The 20,373-nt window shown below is 49.9% G+C and overlaps 1 protein-coding gene across 6 annotated transcripts in view; it reads left to right on the top strand.

The window, feature by feature from the left end:
* SIK3 (SIK family kinase 3) overlaps positions 1–20,373 on the top strand; it is an 84,311-nt gene that overhangs the window by 49,760 nt on the left and 14,178 nt on the right. For 3 of the 6 annotated variants that reach the window (XM_066981139.1, XM_013187148.3, XM_048063215.2), the window contains exons 4-15: positions 3,573–3,734; positions 9,709–9,833; positions 10,214–10,337; positions 11,871–11,989; positions 12,340–12,450; positions 12,609–12,752; positions 13,021–13,101; positions 13,218–13,327; positions 14,263–14,416; positions 14,917–15,072; positions 15,673–15,743; positions 19,410–19,553. In XM_066981139.1, coding sequence (XP_066837240.1) covers positions 3,573–3,734; positions 9,709–9,833; positions 10,214–10,337; positions 11,871–11,989; positions 12,340–12,450; positions 12,609–12,752; positions 13,021–13,101; positions 13,218–13,327; positions 14,263–14,416; positions 14,917–15,072; positions 15,673–15,743; positions 19,410–19,553 — 1,501 coding nt within the window. The remainder of the gene's footprint in view (positions 1–3,572; positions 3,735–9,708; positions 9,834–10,213; positions 10,338–11,870; positions 11,990–12,339; positions 12,451–12,608; positions 12,753–13,020; positions 13,102–13,217; positions 13,328–14,262; positions 14,417–14,916; positions 15,073–15,672; positions 15,744–19,409; positions 19,554–20,373) is intronic. The other 3 variants (XM_066981140.1, XM_066981141.1, XM_066981142.1) reach the window with 3 other exon arrangements.

The following is a 20,373-nucleotide window of genomic DNA, read 5'->3' as shown; positions in this document are numbered from 1 at the left end:
CTGAGAGAGCTTCACACGTTCCCCAGCTGAATTTCCAGTAAGAGGCAAGCTGTGGCGCGGCCGGTAGCTCCTTCGGTGGGCAGGCTGCGCCGTGTCGTTGATTCGTCTGTTACTGGAAACGCTCTGATAATTCGCTGTTTGCATAGCAGTGCACGGGGATCAGGGAGAAGACTTGTTTTCGCTGGGGACTTAAGCAGCAAAATGTAAACTGTTAGTTCTGTCCCTGTGCATGTTTTGCGTGTGGCTGGGCTGGTGATTTGGCACCATGAACAAATAAATGTCTCCTTCTAAACAGAGGATGCTCTTTGTGCCACATCTCTCGAGTGTCCTTCTTAGTGGAGGTCAAACAACAGTCTGAAAGTGTGTTTAGTTTTTAGCTGCTTACTACAAATACTGTAAGTAATCTGCAGTCCCAAATAATTGGCAGACCAAAGCACGGGTGCGTGGCTGGTCGGCAGAAGGGCGCTGTGCTTGGTGGGCGCTGCGACGGGGAGGCAGGCGCTGCTGCATCTGCCTCCAGCCTGCCTCGGTGTTCCTCCCGACAGCTTGGCAGGAGCTTTTCTTGTGACCTGGGCAGACACCAAACAAAACAGCGCCGTCGTGAGAAGGTCAGACTGCTTCTGAGATCACAAGGTCACCAATTACTGTGCAAATTCGACTTAATCCACCCCACAGCGGAGACACGAAGCCTAGGCGGCGTTTGCTTTCCAGACAGTAAGCAACTAAAAGTGCAGGGAGTCTGTCTAGGGGTTAGAAGTGGAATTTGTGTATCAGCCCCGTCTCTTAGTCAAAAAGCATGCTTTCTTCACCATCGCCTTTAACCACTTTTTTTTTTAATGCAGAGTAGTATCAGGCTCTTCATGTGAGTCAGGAGAACAACTGCTGTTTTTAAGGGATGTGAAATGAAATCATGTGTTGCTTATTGTATGGAAAACACTCCAAGGAGCAACTCCGTGCACTCTCAGATCCAGAAGAGCACACTGGCAGAGGCATTCGGTGCACACAGGACCCAGAGGCAAGAATCTGCGCTTCTGGAGGCGGCGTGCTGGGGATCGGCGTGCTGGCTGCCCAGCTGGGTCATCGCCGGAGCCTCTCTGCAGGAGAGGTTTATGCAGACTAAGCTCGCAATAGTTAATTTTGGCATACAGTTGCCCTTGGTGGTATGTGGAGCATTCTGTAGCTTCATTGTTCCTACCCTTCCTCTGGAGCTTGTGCAGAAATGTCAGCCTTCTCCAAGTGCTGCGCCTACGTGCGGGGCGCGGGGACGGGCCTTCTCTCCGCATCTCTTCGATAAATGTGAAATTTCACTCCTAACCTAAAAGAGTTTTTTGCAGCCTGAGCACGACTAAAGGAAGGGGAAGCAGTGTTTTCTGCCTGAGCGTGTGCCTGAAGGCCGTGGCACCGAGCGGCCCCATCCCTGTGTCCGTGCGAGGCCGGGCCCGGAGCCACGGGGAAGGGGGAGCTGGCGGCAGAGTGAGATCCGCAGCGGGGCCAGGAGCAGAGGGGTTTGTGATCCCTTCGGAGAGGGCGCCTCCCTGCAGGGCTGTCGATCAGCAGTTTGTGAGAACCTGGCTTGGCTCTTCGCTACGTATCAGGGCTGAAGTAGGAGCGTCAAAGTCTTTTCCTTCCTGGGCTGTGAAGTGTGTCCGAGTGACCCAAATTGGGTACTTCTGTGCTTCTGGAGTGTTTTCAGTTTGTGTTTGAGCCTGGGCTGGGTAAAAGAGAGCCTCGCAGAAACGTGCCTGCTGCAGTAGCTGGATTTGATTTCTTGCCTGCAGGAGGAACTCTTTAAATGTTTTCAGAAACGTCGAGAGATTGGAACTTTGCTCTTGGTTTAAGAGCGCTTACTACATCCGCAGGCTGCGTTCCCAGATTCGAGAGCATTCAAAATGTGAATGACCTCGGCCCGTTCAGGAGCCGGGCTGCTCTCTGTTAATCAGCAGCGATGCTCGCGTTGGAGCGGGCCCTTAGCTCTGCTCATCGCTGCCACGGCCCTTCTGAGTGAAAGGTGCGTGGCCCTGGGAAGGGCTTAGTGAAACGCGGCGGGACTGGACGAGATAATTCGGGACTGGACGATGTAATTCACTTGCTAGTAATAGCAGAATTTACTAAGAGTTACGTTGGAATTGGTGCTGGGTGCCCTTCCCCAGCCCGGTTCGGATTTGCCCATGGAGTAAGTTTATCCGGTGAATAAAATGTGATTGACAAGTTTTTGAGAAACACCTTCGCTCTGTTGCACAACGTCCGCAGTGAGACGTGGAGGAGCAGGTTGCCGTTCAGTCAGAAGCAGGCAGACCTGCTTTCATGTCTCGGTAATTAGTATTTACTGCAAGTCAATTATGTCGCAGGTATTTTAATTAATGGGTGGCTGGGAAGAACACAGCCACCTGATGAGAAACCTTCAGAAGTGATTTATTTTTATTATTTTCAAGAGCAGATATCTTCATCGAGCCCTCCAGTTGAAATGGAGTTTGTGGAGTGAAATGGATCTCTTCGGCCTGTTTCGGGCTGGAAGTTGGCGGAGGTCAGCAGTGACCAATGTGAGGAGTAGTGCTCCCTTGAAGTGGGCGAGGAGATAATGCTGGGCATCCATTCCTTACGTTTTGTCTTCGGTTTGTTCTGGGAGCATCGTTGCGCTGGGTCGCTGGCTGTGGCCTGGCTTTGGGAAGCTCTTCCCGAGTTTCTCCAGCCCCTGGTCCCACGTGGGGGCCGGGGCGTGTGGTTGCTGCGGGCTCCAGAGCACTTCACAGGTTTCTCCTGTTCCTTTTGTAGCATTGTCTTCAACTTCGTGAACTTGGAAACCACTATTCCTAGCCGTATCTTCTATCATGCAATATCAGGTGTAACCAGATTTGCTTACATGGTAGATAGTAAGAAAGGGCAATAATCGTTTCCTAACTCCCTGCCAGTTCCTTTGGCTTGTACACTTTCCCTGGTAGAGTTTGGTTGCCTCTTGTGATGAGGCTCGAGGTGTTTTCGCTTCCTTTCTGACATGTTTTACTGCCTGTCTCCTCCCTGTTTACCTAACTTACCGGCTAGTATGATTAGTGGCTTTTGCAAGTCTGGTGCTTTCATGTTCTAAGTGGATTAATTGAAGTCTGCTTGCTGTTGGATACCTCCCTGTGTGATCTCCGGGTCAGCTGGAGACTCTTTCTGTCCCTGTTTGCAATGGTAGCTTCCAAAGGAAGCCTCTCTGGCCACAGGCCCTGCCTTTGAGTGAGAGCATAACTTCAGCAAAGTACTTCAGAGCGCTCAGACTTCCTTACAGAAGTAAGCTCCAGTTTTATACTAAAGCGTGTCGAATATTACAAATACACTTTTGCACCCAAACCGTAGCAAATACCCAGAAACTGGGAATACCTGCGCATATTTTGAGTGTGTGGGACAATTTTCTTTGTTGCGTTGCAGAAGTAAAATAAAAAAAAAAAAAAAAGCTCCTGAAGCATCTTTGGTACTGAGCTGCAGCGTTCTAATGGGGGCCTGTGTGTGTGAGGAGTATTTAGGCTGGCTCTCGCCCCGGGTGCTCCCTGTGGGGTGTGACTAACCGCCCTCCTTCGCTCTGTCCCCCACAGATCACCTGGTGGCCCACGGACGCATGGCGGAGAAGGAAGCTCGGAGAAAGTTCAAACAAATAGTGGCCGCCGTCAACTTCTGCCACTGCCGTAATATCGTTCACAGAGATCTCAAGGCAGAAAACCTACTTCTGGATGCTAACCTCAACATCAAAATAGCAGGTGAGCTAAGACTAGCGGTGTGGGAGGAAGGCAGCTGCTTTCAGAAGTTAATAAATGTAGGCATTGGCTGCTTCCAGGTATTCAGAAAGGAGGAAACGCAGTGCAGCTAAAGGAAGCTTTGGATTTCTGTGTGGCCTGCTGCCCAGAGCTGAAACTGGCAGGTTGTAGCCAGGAGATTTATATCTCCCTTCAAGTAGTGCAAAATAAAATCAAAGAAAAAAAAATGCTGGTTTGGCTTCGTAGGCAAATATGCAGCTATAGATATTGCAGGGTCCCATAACACTGAGTAATGGGCAAGGCAAAGAATAAAGAAGTTGACCTTGTTCTGAGTCCTGCTGCCAGTTTAGGATTTCTTCGAAGCAGGTCAGACCAGGTGAGAGAAGAAGAAGGGAAAACTACAGATGACAATTTTTGGTATTATAAGTGAAGGAGGAAAAGCAGTCTTGGAATAATTTCACTATCTTGCTCTGACAGGGCAAGAGAATAGCCCCAGTGCTTTCGGTATTTTATTCGTCGCAGGGGCAGAAGCTGAAGTTGGTAAAAACCAGGCCCTTTCAGTCTGTTCCCGGTGTTTTGCTGGACAGTAGGTTTCTTCTGCTACTAACTGCCCCTCCAGAGAGCTCGCACCTGGGGCAGTTTGTGTGCTGACCTACCGCGTCTGCGTGTCTGTGTTCCTCCTGTACATGAGGAACGAGCCTGGGCTGTTGAGCTCTGTGGTGCACTACCTAGACTTCATTTCGCTTTGTTGGATTATGTACTAACTGATTGAAACAAGAGGATTTAATACTGCCCTGGTCATCCCATTTCATGGGCTTTTGCTCTGGAACAGCCAATACCTACCATTGAATTCTGCTGTAGCCTAATGCATACCAGAGTGTTTTTTGGAAAGCGCTTTATCTCCTCCCCATCTTAACAGGCTTCCCTGGAGAGCTTGTCAGCTTTTACAAGGGTTTGTAACTTGAATTAAAAAAAGTGCCTAAGACTAACTTGCTGCAAAACTCTTCAGTCTGAGAGCAATGTTAATACTGATGCATTAACTTAAACTCTTTAGGGAGCTTATATCTCAGGATGTACGTATTTATTTCCTGGAAAATCTTGTTTATATCTACCAGGAGGTTCCTCACCTTCCTTTTTGAACCTCAGATTTTAGCTTATGGAAACTTAAATCATGGTATGGAACACACACACACAGTAGTATCTCTCATGATTTTTCCTTTATTACTTTGTGGTTTTTTTTCATCCTCGCTTTTTGAGGAAAGAATGGGAGGGAAGGGAAAGGAGCGAAGGATTTCTATGAATCTTCCCCTGCCCACTTGATAGCCCCGTCCTGCTTTGTTTCGGTGCAAGGACACTAACCTGTGCTTCGCTGTTCCGGGAGCAGAAGCTGAGCAAGAGGCGTGTCGCTGTTAAGTACTTGAGTGGTTTCTAACGTTTCCTATGTTTTAAGCGAAATCTGTGCTGCCTTGCACTGCGAGTGCCTCTCTTGGCCAGCTGACAGCCTGAGAGCGCACGCTTCCCAGGGCTGGGCTGCCTACAGTCGCTGAAGAGAAACACACTGACAGCGTGGAGAAAATGGCTTGGTTTTGCCAGGCAGCAAGACTCGTTTCCTGCGTTGGATAAGAGCTTCCATGCTGAAGGAGGCAACAGCCATTGCCTGCTGGCATCCACCGTACTGGGCAATGAGAGGCAGAGCTCCTACCGGAGGGGTTGCACGGGAAGTCTTTTTGGGCAGCGCTTGCTGGTGTCTGTTTCGTGCAGGCAGATGCGCTGACGATTTGAGGCCGTCATGTGTTCAAGGGGTACATCATGTGTTCAAGGGGTACAATCTAACCCGTGTGTGTGGGGGGAGGGGAAATAAAACTGGAGAGAAGAAAAACTTGAAAATTAACCCAGGAAGAAACTGGAGTGCAGCTGGGTTTCTTAAAGAAATGTCCGCGAGCACACTGACAAGCTCATTGAATGTCTGAAACTTGTGGAGACTCTTTATCTAGGGGAGGTGGAAACTATTTTCCTTGCAAGGCTGTTCCCAGCACAGCCTCCAGAAGGTATTTCCCACCCTGGTGATGGTAGTGTTTTACTTGGCAGGAGGCTGTAGCAGTGATTTGAAAAGTAGCCTGGAAAAGCTGATTTATGGTATAGGATTTTCCGAGTATTAAGTTTGGTCCCTATAACTCATCAATTACAACTTGACACCAGTTCTTCCATTGTTTCAGGAGAAAAAAAAAAAAAAAGCAATAGCAACCGATCGCTTTCACTCTGGACCTCCCAGGATAAATACTGCAGGCATGCTCAGAGCCCTGTCAGACAGGGCGAAGGAGCAGCAAAACCTTCGCTGCCAAGCCTGTTACGCTGCCTAACTCAAACCTCTTCCCTAATGCACTTAATACGTCCGTAGCTTCCATCAGCTGAGCCCCGAGCGTGCCTTCTGAAGGCTCCATTTGGCAAATCCTGGTCGCTTGTTTTCTGTCGAGTAGCAGGAATCCAGAGAGCCCGCAGGGAGCCAGCGTATCACCTCAAGCACCCGGAGCACAACTGTGGGACTGGAGCCATGTGGTTCCGATACGTAGATGTAAAATCTTCAGCAGCTTGCGTAATTCCAGCAGCTGTTGGAGTTTTACCTTTCAGCTCGCCACCAGTGCAGATTTTCTAGCACTTCTGTCGGTCTTTCTGACCTGCATTTGCAGCTTTGCGTTACTTGGTGTGAGTTCAGTAATTAACACTTGCAATTAGAAGTGGGTTAGTGCTGCTATTTCCGCTTGGTGGTAACTACAAGTGTGCTTTGTTGTTGACCGTAACCGTGCTGTTTTTCCCTGAGCAGTAAGGTACGAGTGCTGTTACCCTGGTTCTCACTTTTCCCATGGATGCCTTCTCCCCGCGTACCTTCTCCCAGGCTGAGTCAGTAGCTGCTGGCACTGTGCTCGCTCGTGCTCCCAGTCCGAGGGTTCAGCCAGGAGTTGCGATTATTGCTAAACACGCAGGCCTTCCTGGGGTATGATTTCAGGCAGGAATCCGATCTATGCATTGCTTTGCATTCATTTGCAAGAGCCTGCTCGCTCCTTCGCCTTCGGAGGATAGAAGTCCCCGTCGTACAGCCTAATGTCAGCTCCCTGAAGCTCTGCTCTGGCGAAGCGTGAGGGACTGGATGACTGGACCCACTTCTTTGTAGTGCAGAGAGAGGGTTTTGAGGTATTTTCCCTGTACGGCAGCATCATGAGTTTTAGTTTGTCCTTCAAAAACTCCCTTTTCCCTTTGCGGCTGTTTGTGGGATGGGACCTGGTTGCTCCCTGGTGAATTTGTGTGTCCTTGCTTGGGCTGGGATGAGTTGTAATATTTAAGAAAATTTATTTCAATCATGGGGTGTTGGTTTTTTTTTTGCTTTAGCTTTTTATGTGTTTTTTTTTTTTCCTGTTGCTTTCGAGTTTCAAATTCCCCCCACTGACTTGGTGGGCAAAGGGAGCTTTTCAAGTCTCCTTTCCCCATGCTTGGCCTCAGTTCCTTAAGCACCGGTGGCCTCTAGAAGAGGGATTCCAGCCTCGAGCTCTGTGGGGGTGACCCTGCTGGCTCTGCGTGAGCCCCGGAGCATGGGGGGAAGCTGCAGCCCCCTCCAGCCGCAGGCTTTCCGTCCCGCAGCCAGGGCAGCAGTGGGTGAGTGCTGGTGCTGCCAGGGGCTGCTGCTCGAGCAGCTTGCAGCGTCCGCCCTTTCAGCCTTCCCCATGCAGTTTTTTTCCCTGTGCTGGTGCTTACACAGGTACAAACATTTTTTCTTTCAGCGAAACTTTTGCCCGTTGCATCTGTGCAGTTCCCATCTCTAAATTCTAGAGCAGCATAATGCCAGTTCCCGTCCTGTCCCGTCCCTGGGCAGCGTGCTGGCAGCTCCGAAGAGCTGCAGGCCTGCCGGACCTCTTAACATTTCCGTACAGCCACGGGCTTGGGAAGACGACGGGACGTGTTTGCTGCTTCAGCGATGCAGGTGGTTCCCAAAACGCAGCTCAGACGGTTGTGCGAGCTGCGCCCCGCTGTGCCGAGCTGCGCCGAGGTGGTTTGCCGAGTGCTGCAGCTCTTTGAAGGAGAAGAGCACAGTCCCCTGAAATCAGGTCACGGAAATCCTGCGAGGCAGCGGAGGTTGTGCGCAGGAGCACCAAGTGGCTGCTCGGGGTGTTGGTGGGAAGCCAGCCGGGTTTGCTGGCTCGGGAGCTGGGGGGAAGCTCCGGGCACTGCTGCCAAGGGCTGGGGGGTTCTGTCCAAAAGCTGACACCTGGTTCCCTTTCAGCGGGGTAACTGCAAACGTTCCGGGTCAGACTTGCAGTTTTACGTGGTCTAGGAAACCAAACCTTCACTGGTGGCCGAAGGGCGCGTGCTGAGCTCCTCAGCTTCTGAAGCAGGGACAAAGACTGTAGGGAGAAATAGGCAGATAAAATTAAGGTGGATGTTCGAGATGAATGTTTATTTCTTTCACAAAATAAGGGGGAAAAACTTGTGTTTTGCATGTCAAATATTTTTTTGCCATTTGCATGCCTGTATTAAAATCTGCGTTTTCAGTCAAATTCTCCTGGAGAGCTTTGGGATCTCATGCTCCGGTGACAGGTAGGGGCCGGGTCAGCTCGCGTTATCCCAGATGTGCTGCAGTTGGGAACAGCGATGGAGTAAAAATTAAAATGAAGCTTTTCCTAAAAGTTTTACTTTCCGCAGCCGTACTGTCTATTTTTCCACGATGTTTTTTGGTTTAATCGGTTTGAATTTGCAAACTGCGTATTTCTGGCTGCCTTTGGTTTTTCCAGCATTTCTCGCCCAGGCCTGCCGTGAGGATCTGCTGCTCGTGCAAATGTTGTGAAAAATGTCCTTGTGGCCGGGGGTCCCTGTCCACGTGCATTAATGTCACTCACCTTCCTGCTGGCACAAGTCTAGCAGAAAAATAGGCAAAGCCGTTTGCAAATAACTGCTGCGGTGCCGCTCCTGATAGGAATTGCTCCCAAGGACACCCTGTCATGGGACCTGGAACCCTCTATCTCTCTGGGTTTGCTTTTGATCAAATGAGTCAAAAAAAAAAAAAAAGGAAAAGAAAAAAAGAAATGGTTAATGGGGATTCCTTTTATTTTATAAGAAGAAGCTCACTTCTCTTAAACCCAGACATCTGTTCCTTTGCTCTCTCTAGCGCAGCTCTCAGCTGTATTCAGGGGCGGCAGATTAATTAGGGAATGCCGTTAGTGCCCCGTAAGCTGATGGTTGACTGCCCATAAAGTTAAGACCTTTCTTTTAACTTCTCGTTCAGGATTTATTCTTTGCTGTGGGTGAAGGACTTGACGAGGTTTGTAGAGATGCCTACTGCAACTGAAGATTTCAGTTCATGTGGTGCTTTCTGGAAAATAAATTTTAAAAATTGCATGTTTTTTCCCCTTTGTACGCGTTCTGTCTTTGCTGGCAGCTGCCCTGATTCTACTGAAGTTGTGAAACTTGTCATCAGAGAGCTGAAGGTTGGAAATTAACACACAGACGTGTGTGTGGTCCCTCGAATATAAGTTGGAAACCTCATTCCAACCCCTTCACCCGACTTAGAGCATCCCTGGCTGGTCTGATTGCTGTTTATTGACTCCAGCTCGGAAATCACGTGTCTGAAAAGTGGAGAGCAACCTTCAGATCTGTGTTCTTACAGAAAAGCAGTATAGTTAGAGTGTGTGGAGCAGGCCCAAGCTGGGGTATTTTGCAGCAGGTTGTTTAAATGGGGCGAGTTGTCGTATGAAGTGGACAAGCAGCTGTTGATATTTGGTTGTCTGTTCTCTCCGTATGGAGGAAAGAAATTTGCACACTGTTCCAGGTGCCCCTTTTGCACTCTTTGTTTTTCTAGTGTCCGAATATCAGTTATCCATTGTGGAGTTCTGTGGGACTTCACTAGACACAGCGAATTATTTCAGTACCATTTGTTCGTGACAGTTGAGGTGGATCATACTGCACTAACCAGCTCTCGTTACTCTTTCAGATTTTGGATTCAGCAACATCTTCACACCCGGCCAGCTGCTTAAAACCTGGTGTGGAAGTCCTCCCTATGCCGCTCCAGAGCTCTTTGAAGGAAAGGAATACGATGGGCCAAAGGTTGACATTTGGGTATGCAGTGAACCTCCTTCTCTTTTACTTTGATTTTGGTTTTGCTCAGTTTGGTTTTGATGCTTGCCGTCGCAGCGGTGCTCAGCCTGCTGACGCTGCGTTGATCCGGGCACGCAGGCACCGTGGTGGTGCAGGGCTGCCGTGGGCAGGCTTGGGCTGTCGGCTGGGTTAGCCATTGGCTTCCGAGGCTTGGAAGAAAGTCTAAATTAAGCCTGAAGGAGAGAAATGAGGCTGGCCTGGGACTGAGACATCACGAGGTCCTTTCCAAGGATTTGCTCTTTCTTGTTTTCTATTTTATTTAAACAACGTTTACTGCTATTAACCACAACCTCTCTCGGTCTCTCCCTCTGTTGCTGACGTGACCTTGGGTTTGGATGCAGAGTCTCGGTGTGGTGCTGTACGTGCTGGTCTGCGGCGCTCTGCCCTTCGACGGGAGCACGCTGCAGAATCTGCGCGCAAGGGTGCTCAGCGGGAAGTTTCGCATTCCATTTTTCATGTCCACAGGTGAGGCACACACACGCTCCGCAGTCTGCCTGCAGCGCCGGGCAGGGCTCTGGTCACATCTCTGCTCACAGACCCCTTGAAACACTTAAATTTTAATAAACCATTTGATTTGTGTGATGGGTGAGTGATGTGCCAGGAACCTTATCTGCTGGATAGCAGTTTGTAACAGAAGCTAAAATGAGTCCTGAATCTAGAATTTAGAAACCCAAATATTCTTACCTAAAAATAATCTGCTTTCTTGTATACATAATTGCAAACTATAGCAAAACGTTAGCAAAGATACACTTACTAAATTCTGGGAAGTGTGAAAGCTAAAAATGGACTAGTGATGTAGGAATATGGAGGCTTTCACTATATCTGCTTTAGACGAGGCTTTTTACAGCATTATGGCACATTAATTTCCAGCAGTAGCCCCACCGCAAGTGAACGTCCATGTCCTGTTTCTGCAAAAGTGTTTTGGAATACTTAAGTAATAAATCCTGTTTCTGAAAAGTGTGATTAATTCTCGGGTAAAACCAGCTTTGCTTAAGAGCAGCTCGTATTTTATGGTACCTTTAAGTGGAAATGGGGGTTGAAGGCCCGCTTTCCTGGTTCCAAGCTGAACGTCTCACCACACTTGCACGCTCCAAGCTTGGCTCAAGTGGCGGTGCCACACACGGTTCTGCGGGAGCTGCCTGGGAGAGGTGTGCCTGCAGTAAGCCTTAGGAGCACCATGCTGGCAGCCTGAGCCATGGCTGCTGTGGTTTGTTCTTCAACCCCAAAGAGCCAGTTGGGTCCCCGGCCCATGCCAGCAAGGTCGGGCAGGGACAGGGTGACAGCGTGCCACCTAGGGGCGCCGGCAAACAGCACAAGGGCACTGTGGCCTGGCCAGCCTCCTCCCTAGCATGGGGAAATCCTACGTGAGATTTTGGAAGTGTGACAGGGGCATACTGATTTACAGCTGTATTGGCAGGAAAACCTTGCTCCAAAGGTAGTTTCAGATCAGTTTTGGAAGACCATTGAAAATATTCCTTGACTGAGGATTTTCTCACCCGTAGGAGCTGCGGTAGCGCTGGAAGCTCGGCGCTGGGAGCCAGTGCCACCGTTGCCCTTGGTAGCTTGAAAACGGGAGATGCTCCCGTGTCAGGGTGGCAGCAGCTATTGAGGTGTCTTGAGAGAGACTTTCATTCCTGTGTCACCCAACTTAGACCAGTGCTTAGCCAGAGGGCTGTGGGTATTCAGTGTCAAATGTGGCCCCATTAACTTTGAGCATCAGCCTTTGGTTCTGTCTGGAAGGGGCCGTGTTCCTTGTCCCAACGGTTGCCTGCAGGTAGCATCAAATGTCTGCAGCAAGTGGCGCACTGAGGACTGAACGGGTACGAAGTGCAGGAGGAGAAGCGGTATTTTTGTTGTGTATGACTTCCTACAGAAAAGTGTGTTCTTCTGAAAAAAAGACTTGGCCTTTTTTTTCCTTTTGCCCTTGCAGCACAAGGCTGTCGCCTGCGGAAGTTGTGCCCCTCGCTGCGAGTTACTCACAGCTCTGTTCTCTTGCAGAATGTGAACATCTGATCCGCCACATGCTGGTCTTGGACCCAAGTAAGCGGCTCTCAATGGAGCAGATCTGCAAACACAAGTGGATGAAGCTTGGAGAGGCTGATGCAGAGTTTGACAGGGTGAGAAGCTGAAGCGAGCTGGTGTGCGAATGGGGTTTGCTTAGTGCATATAGGACTGCAAATAGACTCTGGGCAAGTAGTGCCACAGAGTGTGTTTCAGCTGCTTGGGAACTCTTGTTCCAAGTGCCGGCGTACTGCCTTTCTACTTTGTGTCCCCTTTGTCTTGCTTTCCACATCAGCCTTCAGCTCTGTATGCTTTTATATTTTCTTCCCCCTTTGAATTACTGTACCGTCAGCCTTCAAAGCTCATGGCAGCATGCAGCCTGGTGAATTGGTGCTGTAGAGCATTATGACTCATCCGTGTGCCTTTGGGAACGTAAGCACTGAAGTCTGCATCTGTGCTCTTGCAGCTGATAGCAGAGTGTCAGCACCTGAAGACTGAGAGGCAGATGGAGCCACTGAACGAGGATGTGCTGCTAGCAATGGCAGAAATGGGGCTGGACAAGGAACGCACAATTCAGGTAACACCACAGCCGGTAGTTCTGTGCTGCCTCTTCTGGTCGGAGAGCAAATGTCTGTGCTGTTTATCACGTCTGGTAACTGAGCAACTTCAGCGCAGTATGTAGCTTATTTCATTGCTTGACAGAAAGCGATTGACCACTTTCTCCTTTCCTTTTAGTCATTGAGAGCTGATGCTTATGATCACTACAGTGCAATCTACAGCTTGCTGTGCGACCGTCTGAAGAGACACAAGAATCTGCGCATTGCACCATCTCCAAGTATACCACGGACCATGACCTTCCCCACCTCTGCTAACATCCAGGTAGGTCCTGCTTGTATAACGTTCTTCTAGCCCTAGAAGGCTGGCCTTCTAAACCTTACCTGCTAAACCTGAACTTCCTTGTAAGCATCCTCGTTCTGACGAGTGTCAAAATCTTCCTCGTCTGAGATCTTTTTGTATACTTAGGGTGCCATAATCTCTCTGTTCCCAAGTGGTTAGGTCTGATCTTTGGTGTTAATCTAGTGGTGTTTGTAAAGGAGTTGTAAGAGATGCTACCTTCATGTCTTCTGATCTTGATCCCTCTGCTCAGCAGACAGAGCAGGCAGGCAATACCATGAGCATCAATGTGCCACAAGTCCAGCTCATCAATCCTGAAAACCAAATAGTGGAGGTGAGGTACTCCCCTTGATGACCCCTGCAAGTTCTTTTCCCAGGCTTGCACTGAAGCCTTTTGATTGATTGACCCTCACGTTATGTTTCAACATCTCCAATATTTTTTCTGCCCAGACTGACGGAACAATGAACTTGGACAGCGATGAAGGGGAAGAGCCATCACCTGAAGCTCTGGTCCGTTACCTCTCGATGAGAAGGCACACGGTTGGAGTAGCTGACCCACGGTTAGTACTGGGCTCTACCTCCTTGATGGAGGATTAAGGGCATTCTTCCTACTTGTAAACCCTTTCTTAGCTAGACTTTGGGGCTATTTATTTTTAGGTTTCTGTGATCTCTTATTAACAGTGAGTGTGCCTGTAGTAAAGGTTTACTCCTAGAATGTGACTTTGGTCCTTCTGAGATGTCACAGATTTATTCATGTGTTACGTTGGCAGATCAGAGGTTACTGCCTTAAGGGAAATTCTAGGCTCTGTTGTATTACAAGAGTTGATACCTTTCAGGTTGGCAGTGGTCTCCAGTTTACCAGGCTGAGAGTTACACCTTACAATATGCCCGTTGATTCCAGACCTCAGCTTTACTCTAGCCAGACCAGGTGGTGATGAATGCATGTATCTGTATCGTAGCTGGTATCAAACCTTTGGTTTTTTGCTCCTACTGTGAGTGGCTTGGAGTTACTCCTGCAAACTCAGTTTTTGCTAGATGGGGAAAGAAATGCAAGGTGTCTCTTCAGCCATAGTGTCTTTTTAAGTGTATGAAACATTAAAAATATCCTAGTCCCATTGAACAACTTGGTTAGCATTTGAGCTGAGGATGAGATTCTTCTCTTCTTGCTGATTAGCTCTGTGTAAGCTTATAGCTGTGTTGACTGTTGTGCAAGCCAATTTTTCGCCTAAGCTGCACTGCTGTCATGTCCTAGCTGAAGTCTTTGTGATAAGTGCTTTCAAGGTTAATACGAAGAGCAAGTGCTGGAAAAAGCTCAACCTGGAGGGGAAAAAAAAAAAAGGATAAATGAAAACTGAAAAGTGGCCTGGCTACTTTCTGTGACCACTTTCCAGTAGAGTAAAAAGCTTTTTTGTGAAGGGAAGCTGAGCGTGCAGAGCCCATGGGTGTTCCCTTTGCATCATTGCTAAGTCACCTGTCTGTAAATATGATTGCACAGGACGGAAGTCATGGAAGATCTGCAGAAGCTCCTGCCTGGCTTCCCTCGTGTCACTCCTCAGGCTCCGTTCCTGCAGGTGACCCCGAACGTGAACTTCATGCACAACGTGCTGCCCAGGCAGAACCTGCAGCCCACGGGTCAGCTGGAGTACAAGGTACTGCCTGCTGCGTGTGCTCCCTGCTGCGCTCTGTGCCGCACCAACTCACGTGTGGTTGTGCATTTGTGCTCACGCTTGCTTTCTCACTCTATCTGCCAATTCCTTGGATTCCGTAAGCTTCAAGAATTACACTCTTGCTGCTGCTTGAGGTATGATTCTAGTTAGTTACTTAAACTACGAATGAAAGGCGACAGGAATGTGAAATTGAATGGGTTGAGGAGAGATAGGGCTGCTCCCTGGCTTTGGAGCTGCAGGTGGCAGCCTGCCTGGTAACTAAAGAAGAGTGCTGGGAAGCAGGGAGTTAAACGCTACTTTTCCACTGACACTGCTTCTCGCTGCCCCACTTCAGCTTGGAGATGTTGGTGATGATTTCTCATTTCTCCTGAAGCCCGGAAGACTTGTCTTCTTTCGTCCTAACGTCCCAGTCGTTGGCCTTAAGCCAGGGTTCTAGAAGCATCTGGTACTGGGTTGGTAACTGCACTGTATGTGCTTCCCAGGAGCAGTCCCTGCTGCAGCCCCCCACCCTGCAGCTGCTGAATGGCATGGGCCCTCTGGGGCGGAGAGCGTCAGATGGCGGAGCTAACATCCAGTTACACGCACAGCAACTGCTGAAACGTCCTCGAGGTCCATCTCCACTTGTCACTATGACGCCAGTAAGTAGCCAAAGGAAAGAGCAGAATTGGTGGTGCGTTTAAAAATACGTTCTCCTGGAGGCAGAGATAACGGCCTCCAGGTCACAGCAGACCAAGCAGTAGGCTCAGGCTGTAGCGCTCTGTGGAAGCGCAGCAGTGGCAGTGCCTGCTTGCTTCCAAAAGGCTCCCTGCCTCCGGAGCGGTGGGGGGCTCTGTCCCCGCATAGGAGAGTTTCTGTGGTGTCCTGTAGCCAGAAGCTGGGATGATTTTCCTCGTTGGAATTGACGGAGGATTTGTGAACTTCTTACTACAGTTGTTTTTCTGCTCTTTTGCTGTTAGAAAATTAAAATGTCAGACTTGGGTGTTAGTGCACAATCTGTCTTCCTTGTTGCATCTACATCAATGAATTTTCCTGGTAGCACCAGAAGCAGCAGCCTTGCTCAGGCAGTAGTGTATAGGGAAAGGAAGGTGGGAAGGGGCTCTTGGCTGAGTGCCCTTGGTGCTGCAGAGGGGCTGGCACATCTTTCTGCAAAAGCCTGTTTGGGAAGGTCAGGTGGCTGCTGTGCGGATGGGAGCACGCTGGCTGCCTTCTGGAGCCCACGGCTTCTCTTCTCTCCGCAGGCTGTCCCAGCTGTCACTCCTGTGGATGAGGAGAGCTCCGACGGGGAGCCAGATCAGGAAGCTGTGCAGAGGTAACCCCCAGTCTGCTAACATTTGCCCTTATTACCCTCAAAGAGGCTCACCCTGTGGTGTTCCGCTGGCTGCTGAATTAAAACACGAGCAACCTCATTACAGGCAACAGTGTTGATTACAGCAAAGGCTTAACACTTCTCTTGTTCTTGTGGGTGTTGATTACTGTAGGCAATTACTCCTCTGATGCTACTAGGTGCTTACAAAACTGGATTTCCCCTGAAATTCTGTAAGCTATTTAAGCAGTATGTTCTCTAGAAACTCTGAAACTGCTAAATTCCTTTGCTTAGTGTGCACCAGCATGCAATCCACACTAACCTGCAAAATGAGTGCTAAGTGATTCACCCCTCCCTGCTGAGTGATGGAGGTAGGAAGGGCTCATCTGTGGCCTTGGGTGTAAATGCAGCTTTTGTATCAAGACGTGCAGTAAACATCCAACTCTGATGCCTTAAACAAAGTGAGCTTGCTGGAAATGTAGGTACCTCTGGGCTTCTAATTTTAGCAGTAGGCCTTAAAACAGTCTGCTCCAATAAGAGAAGGATTGTTAGACATCAGGCTGGAAACTTCTATTCCTTGTCTGCTCCAGACACATACTGGGAAGTGGGTAGAATGTGCTTGTACTCTCTCAATCCATGAAAACACTAACCATGTCCTTGCTAACATTTTCTCAGTAGCTTTTGTGTAGTTCCTTCTGTCCTAACCAGCTGGTGCACTATGTGTTGGGTTTGGTTATGGAGTGCTCCTGTTTCTTACCTCAAACTTGAAAAGTTTTCTGGATTTCCCCGAGTTTGTACAGGCCATTACCTCAAGTAAGACAACATTTTTTCAGGGGCTATGCTTGGGAGGATTCAGATGAGGGGTTGGTTGCAGGCAGAGAAGCTCTGGGGTGGGTAGAGCTCATATCCCAGAGCCTTTGCCAGCTCTTGTCATTTCAGTGCTTCAGAGCACGGGGATTTGAACAGTGGGTGTGTGCAGTGACGGATTGTGCAGAATGTGTGCTGATACTCCTTTTGCCTACCAGAGCTCAGAAGGAAGTTAAGGCTGGTCCATGGGAAAGAACGTGCTTCCAACCCTGCCTTAGAATTGACGCAGCCCTTCAGCAGAACACATCTTGTATTTTCTGCATAGCCTTGTACTCTAGTTCTTTGCCATCCTCATCTTTGTGCTCACTCTGTGTTTTCCAGCTTCATGAGCTGCAGTTCATCCACTTGCCCCCGGCAACATGATGACAGAAATAAGGCCAAGTCGTATTTTTGAGCAGGTGAAGAGCACGCACCTCCAGACAGAGCAGGCTGTGGTTGGTTACCATTCAGCTGCTGTACCCTAACTGTGCACTGTCCTCCCTAGCAGGGCTCGGGAACAAAGATTCTCTATGCTGGCAGCTGTACACAGATGTGCCACCGAGGTAGCTGTTTACAGGCCTCAAAATTGCAACTTTTATCTCCACTGACAACATCTCACACGGTAGACAGTCTTTCTGGAAGTTCAGATCAGATAAATGAGCCTGATTCTTGGCAACTTGGCAAGGTGGCACCTGGACATCTTACCTGGCCAGATTTTCACTTCTCCTATTCTAAAACCTCAGGTTTCACTTAAGTCTTGTTTAAGAACTAGCTCAGTTGGAAAGATATCGAAACCCACGTGCAGTATTTTGTAGGGTGCAAGCTGCGGAGGTGTTCAGATCCCTCTGAAGGGCAGTCTCCTTAGCCCTGCAGGTCACTTCACTATTCTCAGCAGTGCTGTCCTCTCAGACCACACATTCTTCCACCAGATGGCCCAACAAAAGCCCCGTCCAGGTTGTGTGTTAACTTGCTCTCCACCCCCTTATGTTGCAACCCATAACTAGTCATCAGAGGAGAAGGGTAAATAGCAATAACATCAGGGAGGGATGCAAATATTTAGCTTCTCAGAACAGCGCTCTGAACACTCTGTATGCAGCCACCAGCGAATAATTTTTGCCCTTCTTAATCTGACCTTGAAAGCAGCGTGTATTCTTTTCTCTGCTCCAGGGAACAGCCACATCTCCTTTGAGCTTTGGGAAACTTTCTTCCACCCGAAACACTGTTAGAGCTCATGATTGGATTGTTCCCTGGAGGTCTGAAATAAAATGATCTTAGCAAACCACAACTGTAAAGCTCTTTGGGAAACTTTCCCTGTCTGCATCAAATGATTCTTAAACAGCTAATGGCACAGACTTTGGCAAGTTACCACGATGCTAAGCGCTCCTCCTCCTGTTAACTTGCTACCTTCTGCTTCCGTGGCGGTAGTAGCTGGCAGAGGCTGATTTTGGAGGAGACAACTTTTATGCTTTCTGTTCTTCTCTGCTTTACAAGGTGAAGGTGCGGCTGCAAGGAGGCTTAGCAGGGTTAAAAAACGGTGAGAATCCACTCTTAGTATCCCTTGTGTCACTGGCCCAGCGATCTTTGCCACAGTTACCACAGCTGCCGCGTTGCTCCTGGCTCAGCAGCAGGAACAGCTGGGTTCATAAGCGGGCGTTCGTCCCGCCTGTCCTTGAGCGGGCAGCGTGCTGCCCAGGCGCTTGGCACCAGGGCACCCTGCGTAGGTGCTTCACCCCTTATCTTTTCTGGCCCCGTGCCCCTAGCTCTCCGAGCATCGTTGTCACCAGTCCCTGCGAGCTCAGGCAGGCGCTGTCAGGGCTGCGCAGCATTCCTCACATCCTTACCGAAGCGGAGGCTCTGGGTTGCGCTCTGCGTGCTCCCCGCTCCTAGAGGGGCCGGAGAGGAGCTGCAGGATTTTGATTCCAGTGCAGGGGGCACCTCAGCTTACACTACCGATTCCGGGCTCTGGTGCAAGAGGCAAGCCCAGGGTTTTCACCGAGGGCTGTGGCCCGGAGAAGGAACTGTCTCGCTGCTCAGCTTCCCTCGCTGCTCTTCCCCTGCTCATCGCTGGGCGATTTCTGCTCCACGGGGAGCGGAGCAGGGCCTAGATGGCGCCCTGCGACCGGGCTGGGCACCAGGCCTCGCTCGGCCGTGCACTTTGTCATGCTCCTGAGGCAGCCGAGCCTCTACTCACCCTTAATCCCCGGTGGGGTGTCCCTTACGCGCCCTTCCCGTGCTGTGCTGAGCTGGCCTCTGCTCGAGCGCTGGGCCCAGGGTGTGACAGGTCAGGTCTGAAGTGCAAAGGGCGGCCTGCAAGGGGGTGCTGAGCAGCAGCTCTGCTCTGCGCCCCTTCCCCGGCCATGTCTTGCGAGGTTTCTCATGACCAGTCTCTTGGCTCCATGAAAAGACTTCCCTGAGGCTCGGTAGGGCCTTGAGAAGGAGGCAGGCCTGTTGTAGTGGAGTGAATCCACGCTGACAGCAGCTGGTCGTTTTGGTATTCCCAAAGGAATAACCAGCATTCCCCTCGAGCTGAGATGCGGCTTTCCTGCTGGGAAAGGCAAGCGGCTGCTCTCTCCCTCTGAGGCTGGTGTTAGCACACAAGCAGCTGAAGCTGCAGGTGTCCCCTGAGCACTGCAGGCCTGGCGATCTGACAGGCATGGGCAGTGTGTCTGCGGCGTGCTTCTCCCTGGGCGTCACGCAGCTCCCAGCCGGTCCTGAGCACTGCAGCAAGCGCTCTTCCTTCACGTTTCCTCTGGATTATCTAACACTCCCTGTTTTTGGAGTATCATCACATCAGTCTCTTATAAAATGTGCTCCTGCTTGTTGCAGATACTTGGCAAATAGGTCAAAAAGGCACACTCTGGCAATGACCAACCCTACAGCTGAAATCCCTCCAGACTTGCAGAGGCAGCTAGGACAGCAGTCCTTCCGACCCCGGGCTTGGGCTCCACACCTGGTACCCGATCAGCACCGGTGAGTAATGGCACCGGCCGTTCGGGCAGCTTTGCGCCAGGAAACCTGCTCAGATGTCACCGGGAACGGAGCTCTGAGGACATCCTGCTTGGCAGGGAGGGGCGAGGAGGAGGAAGAAGTACCAGGAGCAGGCCCCAGGGCAGATGTCTGACCACCCTGGGGACGTTGGAGTTCTGCACTGGCACGGGCTCCATGCCCGCAGATGCGGGCAGTGCCGGGGCAGGAATCAGCTGGCTCTTCCCCTCCAGTCCCGTGTTTGTGGCTGGAGGTGACTTGCCAGAAGGGCTGCCATCACTGAAGGGGATGGGAGTAAACTATTCATGTTAGAGGAGAGCTTTTCTCTGTTGTGTTGGTAGGTGTCAAGGTAGCTGTAGGTAGCAGGTTTTCTATGGAATATTTTAGAGTCAGATGCAGGGGCAGGACTGCACCAAAAATCGTCTATGCCAGGGCTTAAAAACCTCACTGTTCTGCACCAGAGTTGTGTGTTTAGACTGCAAAGTCTCTTTGCAAAGCTCCTGGAGAGCCATTTTATTTCTGATCTGTAACCCCTGATGGGAATGATGTGGGGAAAAGAACCTTGGGAGGGAAGAAAAATCACAATAGAAAGGAGGGAACTGCTGCAGATTGTATCTTAACGCACTCAGAATGTTTGGGTGGGTCATTCCTGATTGAGAGGTGTTAATTTGACACAGGGTACTTGGCACAGCAGCAAACCGGAGACACTAATGCCACAGAGAGAGCTTAAAACACGCACTCTGAACCTCTCGGTGCCAGCTGCAGACTGCAGCTTGCTGCCCGTTAGTCTCCCTGTTGAAAAAGC

The sequence above is a fragment of the Anser cygnoides genome, chromosome 21, assembly GCF_040182565.1.
Source record: "Anser cygnoides isolate HZ-2024a breed goose chromosome 21, Taihu_goose_T2T_genome, whole genome shotgun sequence".
Classification (NCBI taxonomy): Eukaryota; Metazoa; Chordata; class Aves; order Anseriformes; family Anatidae; genus Anser; species Anser cygnoides.
Note: the sequence above shows the minus strand (reverse complement) of the source record. Positions and strands in the feature narration are given on the sequence as shown.